Genomic DNA, 9,647 nt, shown 5'->3' on the forward strand with positions numbered 1-9,647 from the left:
CACAACCTCCCTGGGCAACCCATTCCAGTGCTTCACCACCCTCACTGTAAAGAACTTCTTCCTTATATCTAATCTAAACTTCCTCTGTTTAAGTTTGAACCCATTACCCCTTGTCCTACCACTACAGTCCCTAAGGAAGAGTCCCTCCCCAGCATCCTTGTAGACCCCCTTCAGATACTGGAAGGCTGCTATGAGGTCACCACGCAGCCTTCTCTTCTCCAGGCTGAACAGCCCCAACTTTCTCAGCCTGTCTTCATATGGGAGGTGCTCCAGCCCTCTTATCATCCTCGTGGCCCTCCTCTGGACTCGCTCCAACAGCTCCATGTCCTTTTTATGTTGAGGACACCAGAACTGTACGCAGTACTCCAAGTGGGGTCTCACAAGAGCAGAGTAGAGGGGCAGGATCACCTCCTTCGACCTGCTGGTCACGCTTCTTTTGATGCAGCCCAGGATACGGTTGGCTTTCTGGGCTGCAAGCGCACACTGCCGGCTCATGTTAAGCTTTTCGTCAACCAACACCCCCAAGTCCTTTTCTGCAGGGCTGCTCTGAATCTCTTCTCTGCCCAGCCTGTAGCAGTGCCTGGGGTTGCCCCGACCCAGGTGTAGGACCTTGCACTTGGCTTGGTTAAACTTCATAAGGTTGGCATCGGCCCACCTCACAAGCGTGTCAAGGTCCCTCTGGATGGCATCCCTTCCCTCCAGCGTATCAACCGAACCACACAGCTTGGTGTCATCGGCAAACTTGCTGAGGGCGCACTCAATCCCACTGTCCATGTCACCGACAAAGATGTTGAACAGGACCGGTCCCAACACCGATCCCTGAGGGACACCACTCGTTACAGGTTTCCAACTGGACATCGAGCCATTTACCACAACTCTTTGCGTGCGGCCATCGAGCCAGTTTTTTATCCACCGAGTGGTCCATCTATCAAATTGATGTCTCTCCAATTTAGAGACAAGGATGTCATGTGGGACAGTGTCGAATGCTTTGCACAAGTCCAGGTAGATGACATCGACTGCTCTGCCGCTGTCCATCAGTTCCGTGGCTCCATCATAGAAGGCCACCAAATTGGTCAGGCAGGATTTCCCCTTAGTGAAGCCATGTTGGCTGTCACCAACCACCTCGTTGTTTTTCATGTGCCTTAGCATGTTTTCCAGGAGAAACTGTTCCAAGATTTTGCCAGGCACAGAGGTGAGACTGACTGGTCTGTAGTTCCCCGGGTCTTCCACCTTCCCCTTCTTGAAAATGGGGGTTATATTACCCTTCTTCCAGTCATCGGGAACTTCACCTGACTGCCAGGATTTTTCGAATATGATGGACAGTGGCTTAGCAACTTCATTCGCCAGCTCCTTCAGGACCCGTGGATGGATTTCATCAGGTCCCATGGACTTGTGCACGTTCAGGTTCTTAAGATGGTCTCGAACCTGATCCTCTCCTACAGTGGGCCTAAGGTCTTCGTTCTCACAGTCCCTGCATTTGCTTTCCAAGACTTGGGTTGTGTGGTCAGAGCATTTGCTGGTGAAGACTGAGGCAAAGAAGTCATTAAGAACCTCAGCCTTCTCCAAATCCATGGTAGCCAGTTCTCCTGATAGCTTCTGGAGAGGGCCTACATTGTCCCTAGCCTGTCTTTTATTTGCTACGTATCTATAGAATCCTTTCCTGTTATCTTTTACATCCCTTGCCAAACTTAATTCTAGCTGGGCCTTAGCTTTCCTAACCTGGTCCCTAGCTTCTCGGGCAATGCTCCTGTATTCTTCCCAGGCTGCCTGTCCTTGCTTCCACCTTCTATAAGCTTCTTTTTTCCCTCTAAGTTTCCTCAGCAGCTCCTTGTCCATCCATGGAGGTCTCCTGGCCCTCCTGCTGCACTTTCTTCTAGTCGGGATGCAACACTCTTGAGCACGTAGCAGGTGATCCTTGAATATCAGCCAGCAGTCTTGGGCCCCCCTGCCCTCTAGGACTGTATCCCATGAAACCTTACTAAGGAGGTTCCTGAAGAGGTCAAAGTCTGCTTTCTTGAAGTCCAGGGCAGTGAGCTTGCTGCACGCTCTTCTCACCGTCCTGAGGATCTCAAACTCAACCATCTCATGATCACTAGAGCCAAGGCTGCCCTGGAGCGTTACATTTCCAACCAGTCCCTCCCTGTTGGTGAGCACAAGGTCCAGCATGGCACCTCTCCTCGTCGGCTCCTCTACTGCTTGAAAGAGGAAGTTGTCTTCCACACAATTAAGGAACCTCCTGGATTGCTTGTGCCGGGCCGTACCGTCCCTCCAACAGATGTCAGGATGGTTGAAGTCCCCCATGAGGACCAGGGCGTGCGAGCGTGAGGCTGCTCCTATCTGTCTGTAGAGCGCTTCATCCACAGAGTCCTCTTGATCAGGCGGCCTGTAACAGATCCCCACCGTAATGTCCCCCGTTGCTGTTTTCCCTTTGATCCTGACCCACAAACACTCTGTTACCTCATCACCCATCCCCAGACAGAGTTCCATACTCTCTAGCCTATCACTGACATAGATAGCAACGCCCCCTCCCCGTCTGCCTGGCCTGTCTTTTCTAAACAGCCTGTAACCTTCCATTCCGACATTCCAGTCATAGGAGCCATCCCACCATGTTTCTGTGATACCAATGACATCATATTCCCGTAGCCTTGCACACATCTCTAATTCCTCTTGCTTGTTCCCCATACTACGGGCATTTGTATAGAGGCACCTTAGCCGAGCTCCAAATGAAGCCGACTCAATGGCTGGGACAGCTGGAACATCTCTACATCTCTCCAAGCACTTATTACAGGTGCTGGCAACTGACCAGGAATGTTGGGATGGATCAATGCTCCCCTCCCCCAACACATCTAGTTTAAAGCTTTCCTGACCAGCCTGGCAAGCCTCCTACCAAAACAGCTCTTCCCCTTCTTTGTCAGACCAGCTCCACCAGCCTCCAGTAGATCTGGCCTCCCAAATGGAGCCCCATGTTCTAAATAGCTTAAGTCTTTGTGACTACTATAAAACATAAATCATTCCAGACTTTCTTATTGGAATTTGTCATGTTAAAGTTATTATCCATCACAAAGACAAGTACAAAGGTTTAGCTTAAGCCATACAAAGTAATGTTAGGCCACTATCATGAGAGAATGTGCGAGAAGTGGAAGCTTCTCTTTTGCTTTGAAATGATTCCTGTTATTTAGCTGAAACTTAAGTAGAAAATAAGTAGTGTAATATTGAAATAACCCCAAACATACCCCAAACCAACATGCTGTGTGCCCATGTCCTGAAAAAAGCCCACCAAAACAAGCCAGTAATCCTTGCTGAGGAGGAAGTGGCCTTTCTGTTTGAGTACATGCTCTTATGTCCATTGCCTTTCTTTTTGACTTCCCGGTTGATTGAGATGAAGCTTGGACCCCTGTATAGCATGTTGAACTGCACGGAGTAAATGGGCTTTAGGATACTGTGATGCCCAGCAAAAGAGCAACTATGTCAACTATGGAGGGTGTGTATAGGTTCAACTGCCTGTGTTTTCAAATGGAATAAGAATGCCCATGTCTAATAACTTCTCTCTAGGGTTTATAATCAGTATTTTCTATCAATTGTTTCAATTATTGTGTTATGTGCTCAAACTGAAGACACAGGCCTCCCACAATTCATGAGGAAAATTTCACTTCTCTTGGTGCAAATGCAACCCTCCAGTAAGCCTTTATTGCTAATCATTGCATCATCTCAAGAGCAGATCACCCACAAGAGGAGAGAAGGTGTAGCTAACACAAAGGGGTAGCTCCTCTATTACAGTATTTAGTGGGTGAGCGACTTCATTCTGTGGCAGGGACAGCTTTTCTTTTTCATGTGCCAAACGTATACTCTTTGTCTATTGATTTATTTTATTCCTTTTAGATCAGTCCCAGCGGGGCAGCCTCTTCACACTCTTTCTGAACAATCCTTTAATGGCATTCCTGTTTGTCTCTGGATTATCAAGCATGCGCAGAGGATTGTGGGAGAAGTGTCAAGATTACCTTAGAAAAATCAACAGAGATATTGCCCAGCTGCTGACCCACTCCCGATCCATAGGTACGTGCTGCTTAAACACATGCTGGTTTTCCTTACTCTGCTTTTCCAAGGGACAGAATAGGGAATAAGGGGGATACACATGAATTTGTAGTGGTTTCCCCTAAGTCTCTCTCTGTTTTTTTTTTTTACTTTTTCTTATTTGAATTTATTTTTTTAAGCATTTCTAAGCTGAGTTTTTTATTTGTCTTCTCTACAGATCAGTCCTTTCTTCAGTTTTTTGGGGATGAATTTCTTCGCTTGCTTCTAACAAGATTCATCTTCTGTTCAGCTACTATGAGGATGCACAAGATTTTCCGGGTATGCAGGGATATCTGTCCCTTTGAGAACAACAGTCCAGTGCGTATAGAACTGCACTGCCTCAGGGTGGAAGGGTCTTAGGGCTAAACATATCACTGAGTTCATAAAGATAACTGATGCTCACATTCTAACGCTTACAGCTTGTGTTGAATCTGTGCCTTTGTATCTCTCCAAAGGCATGAAGACTCTGACTTGCTGAAGTCTTACTCCTCTACAGAAGTAGCAGGCACACTCTAATTCATTTATGTCACTCTAAACAGTTTTGTGTGCTAGAAAAGTTCCTCTTAATAATTCAAGATTATTATTTCTACACAACTAACAATGTGTAGAAAAGAATATAAGAGGAAGTGGAGTGGAATGTTATTGCTTGAATGTTTTCTAGTGTGAATGGATTTAGAAACGTCTCTGAAATGTAAATACATAAGCTAAACAGGAAGATGGTATTTCCCCTCCCTGTTGGTTAATGCTGTGCCAACAGTGAAGGCTGCTTCTGAATCTACACTATTTTATATATGTGAGTGTTGGCATATAAACTGCCTACTCCATTTTAAACACTACAGAAAAGAAATGGAAGTTGAAGCACAGAAAGGTACAGTATTCATCTTGTCTAACTGCAGACATCTAGTAGCCTTCCAAACCTAAGTTAGCTACCTGGGATTCTTTGATATCAGAGAAAAGAAGCAGGTCTTCTGATAGTGGGGACAGATTTGCCCCCATTGTCTTAGATACTTGGTTTAAGATGAGATGAATCTCCCACTGGAGATGCTTTTACATGTCTATAATTTCAAGAAATGAACTCCAGTCTAGGAGGTAAGTATATGTGAAGTCTTTTTGTCTTTTTGGTGTTTTCTTCCTTGCAAGACTTCTGTGAATGTATTATTAACCATCTTAGAGGAATGGTCATTTGAATTGCCACTATGACATCTCTGAGCCAATGGAAAGAGAAAGCTGAAAATGATAAAGTATTTTCTTTCTATCTGGCATGCTGAACATGGCGTGAATGTCTGATTTTCTTTGTTTTCACTGTCATCTAGCAGGAGACTCGAAATTACCCAGAATCTTACCCTCAGCTGCCAAGAGATGAAACGGTGGAGAACCCTCACCTCCAAAAGCACATTTTGGAGCTGGCTTCCATACTGGATGTTAGGAATGTTTTCCTGGAAAACACCCTCGATGACTATTAAAAGAAACTGTCTTACTGCAAAGGGGTTTCCCTGGCCACAGATTTTGAATGGTGCAGTTTTATAATGTGAAAATCATAAAAGGAAGTACTTGATTTTATTTTTAAATTTAGGACCATTATTTTAAGAAGTATTAATAGACAGCTGTTAGTTTTAGCTGTTCCATTCTGTATGGGGTCAATTTTATAAGCAGAAGTTTTCATGTCTTTTAAATGTTAAACTAAAGAATCACTAGAGGTTTATTTCTGGTCTTGTGGCTATCAACCACATTTCCAACAGCTGATCCTAAGCATAGAAGTATTATTGGTTACCTTTAGGCCACGTTTGTGGAAATCCTTTATTTTTATACAATTTTAAGAAATTGGGAAGAAAAAAAAAATCAATAGAAAAACAATATTTTATCCCCAAAGAGTCTGGATTTGAAATGGTAAAGATGGAACCACACAGTGCAGACCAACAATAGCAATAAAACAAGAGTCCTTCATAACAAATATATTTTTTCAGTCTTAGGCAAGTGAGTAGACAAAACTGTGGACAATGAAATTGCATTTGGAGCAGTGGGTTTGAAGTTGTAAAGATACTTAGTGCTCCCTATAAATTTGACACAGCAATTTTATATATGAACTTTCTACTGCTGGCCAAGAACACAGTTTCCACTCTGCCTGCCTGGCAGGTGGTTAGCAGATTACAAACCTAAGAAAGCTACCCCTCATTTCTCACTGTAATATGGATCATCTTGCTATTTGTATTGCTGCCACAGTTTTCCAAGAGGAGGGGGCATTCTTCATTTTGAGGTATTAGATAGAAATTCTTACATTTCCAGCAGGTGTATCCCTCCTTTCTGTATATGGATGGAATTTGTGGCTCCCCCAGCGTTACCAGCCCCTCATAGGAGCTGAAGGAATGTCCCACACAGTGCAAACACGAGCTCTTCCTATTGCTCGTTTATCTGACCCATCTGTGCTGGATCCCTGTGCCCCAGGAGATGCTGATGCTCCTCTTGCAGATTAAACAAAGTGGGTGCTGCCATAAAGCCCTGTTAATGTTTTGCATGCCCACCATTGCATCTCAGTCCTGTCTCTGAACCAGAAAGACGGAGGGGCTGTAATGATGAGCAGGCTCCCTCAGCCTGTGATGCTCAGTTTGGGTATGCCTTGTACCCAAACAGCTGGAGAAGGCTGTTCTGACTGCTAGGAAAGTGCTTGCTGACTCATTTGCACTGTGCTGCCTGCCTTGCAGAGCTAGAGGACCTCTTGCAACTCCTGATGGTGTAGGTGTGAGCAAGGAGAAGGAAAGGAAAATATTTTAAACTATTAAATGAAAAAGTCTGTTGTCACTGTTCCATAGGCTGTTAGAAGAGAAGTGAAAGGGCAAGTCTGATCAGTGCTTTTATGTTGAACCCCAGCCATGCCTCTGTTTTTAGGTGAAAAAATGCTGAACTTGGTGACTACCACAGTATCATGGTAGGCCTGTTTGCAATGCCATAGCACAGGGTACGATCTAGTCAGCTGGAATAGCGAAGGGCACTGATGGACCCCATTCATCTGAGGAGAGCATGGTATGGAACAGCAAGAATTGCTGGAGTGTAGCTGGGGAGTTTGCATGAATGTTCTTTATAGCTGGGCTGAAGCTTTTGCCATCCACTCTTTAATTTCCCAAATGTAAAAATTCCTGTGAATGCTTGTGTTCGTTCTAAGCAGTCTCGAAGCTGGTATATTGAGCCCCAACCACTTGGTGCTGCTCTTCTTTGGACTATGGCAGGACTTCATTACCTGGGATGTGGAGTTTATTTTAAAGAGTGTGTGTTTGTGTGTGTGCATGTGTGTTCTAGGCGTTTGTGTGTATATGTACAATACTCATACATTTACTGGCTGGTGTAAATTGTAAATATGTATATATGTATAGGTACTTGTATATGTATTAAAAAGAATGAAACACTGCAATGTCTATATACAAAATTTATATATACACACATACGCCATTTTGGGTGTATTCCACAAGGTGTTGCAGGTCATTTGTGGTTGTAGTAAAGGTTATGGCTCTTCTGCCATTGTAATTTGCTGTTTCCAGGGACTTACTCTTGGACCATAAAGTAATTCCTAACTCATTTCAGGTGCAGGCCTTAGTTACCCAGGGGCATGAGTACTCCTGTATGTATTATAGTGGTAAGATTCATGTATTCTTAACTGTGAAGCTGATGATCTTTCTTTCTTCATGGTAGGAGGTCCTCAGTTATTAAACATGGGAATGTATGTAGAAGCTAAAGATACAGAAAGCCTTCAACGCAGCAGCAAATGAGATATGGGTTATCTATTGCCCTGCCTGTTGCTCCACGAGCAGTGTTCAACTTGCATGGAAAAAGGGAATTTTGTTTTCCCCAGCTCACTGCCTTCCAACCAAATGCTTTTGTTTTGCTTTAGCTTTTGCTTTGATGAAGATGTTCTCATTTTGGTTCCAAATATCTGGAAATGAGTATGCTGTGTCTGCACAGGAGTGATGATGGTTCCATTAGTGTGGGCTGGTGACTTCTGGGGCATGTTGCTTGTTCACTGAGCGGGAAAGCCTTGGCAGACCCAGTCTTCATTTCAGCTGGGCTGAAGCAAGGAGTCCTTGCTTGTGATATGAGAGGCTTCTAATCCACTTTTCAGCCCTAAGAAGAGGTTCTGTTTGCTTGTTACCAAGGTAGATCTAGTCAGAGGAGAATGCACTTCTTAAAAAGCAAAAAACCAAAACCCAAACACCTGCAGAAGCTGGAATGTAGGAGGAGAATATAAGGCCTTTGAAATTAGTTCAGAAGTCAAACTTACCAGTGATGACTGTCCAAATCAAAAGTGCATTCTTGAGGTCCCTCATTCTCTTCTTGCCTACTGACCTTTTGTTCAGAAGGGATGCTGCTGGCAGGGGTATTCAAAGACTAAGATTTCACTCCTATTGTATCAGTAGGAGTACGAAATTGTGCTTTCTAAGCAAAAGGCTGATACAATCTTCTCTAGCTGTAGATAGGATGAGTATCTGGTCTTGTATTTTAAGCCAATCCCCTCCCTTCCCACCCAAAGCAACTGTATTCAAGATGAAAATACTGTTATTTTCCCCTCCAAGTAAAAGCTTGTCTTGTTTGAACTTACTAAGTCATTCTAAACTTGTGCTACTATGTGCTGTGTGCTGTGGTCGTGGGTACCTTCTCGATGTATGCTTGTATGTACTGAAGAAAAATTTGGTTTATATATCTAGCAGCCCTCAGTGTGGAAGCAAAGCAAAGACTGAACCATTTTTTAAGTGAGAAGAGAACAAATTCTTTTCTTCTCAGGCCTAAAGCCCTCCCTCTTGTCTTGCTTTCCATTTCTCCATAACATAATCTTTATTGCTTATGTGGTGGAGAAGACTTGCCACCACCAGGCAATGTGGAATTAAAGGGGTACATTCTGTATGTAGTATATTGAGAGGAAAATGTGAACTGGACCAAAGGTGTCCTTACCGGACTACTTCTGCCTGGCTCCCCACTTACTGCACGTGGCATGTTCAAACACCTCCTGCTCCTGCAGCAGGTAGCTCTGTACTCCTGCTCAAACTGGCTGTAGAACATCTAGCCAAAGTTTGGCTGTTGCCTTGTTTTTTCCCCTTTGACTTCTCGCAATAACAATGACAAATACAGGGTTATGAGGCTTTAATGTTCTGGTTTTTAATTACTCTTGAGATGCGTCATTTTGCTTCATGTGCAAGCTAAACAGAGCACTAACTTCTGTGAGCTGTGCAAACCAGACTCGCTCCCTGGAGTGCTTTCTTGGGAACTTCCAGGATGGTTTGTTTGGGTAGTTCGGCAAAATAATATCTGTCAAGTCATGACGTACTAAACCCTTCAAACCCTAGAGAGATGTCTTTTAAGGATCATAGGAAATAGATGGAGAGAACAGGAAATCAGGTTCCAAATAATCATCTTCAAAAGCTAGGAGGTCAGTAGCTCTGGTCAGGCTTTTCCCCTAAGGATGGGATGACAGTGCTAATCCAATAGTCACCCGTGGCATGCTGCTGTGAAGCACCTCTCCTTTCCAGCCACCTTCCCTGTGCTGTAACTGTGCTTTGAGTCTACTTTTCCCAGAAAGCTAAAAAGCTTGGGAT

General features: G+C 44.1%; 1 protein-coding gene across 1 annotated transcript in view; it reads left to right on the plus strand.

Annotated features, from left to right (window-relative positions):
• Window positions 1–7,471, plus strand: part of SCAI (suppressor of cancer cell invasion) — a 45,253-nt gene extending 37,782 nt beyond the window's left edge. The window contains exons 16-18 of the mRNA XM_030507369.1: window positions 3,880–4,053; window positions 4,250–4,350; window positions 5,385–7,471. Coding sequence (XP_030363229.1) covers window positions 3,880–4,053; window positions 4,250–4,350; window positions 5,385–5,534 — 425 coding nt within the window. The 3' untranslated portion in view covers window positions 5,535–7,471. The remainder of the gene's footprint in view (window positions 1–3,879; window positions 4,054–4,249; window positions 4,351–5,384) is intronic.
• The last annotated feature ends 2,176 nt before the right edge of the window (window positions 7,472–9,647 follow it).

Source organism: Strigops habroptila, chromosome 15 (assembly GCF_004027225.2).
Source record: "Strigops habroptila isolate Jane chromosome 15, bStrHab1.2.pri, whole genome shotgun sequence".
Taxonomy (NCBI): Eukaryota; Metazoa; Chordata; class Aves; order Psittaciformes; family Psittacidae; genus Strigops; species Strigops habroptila.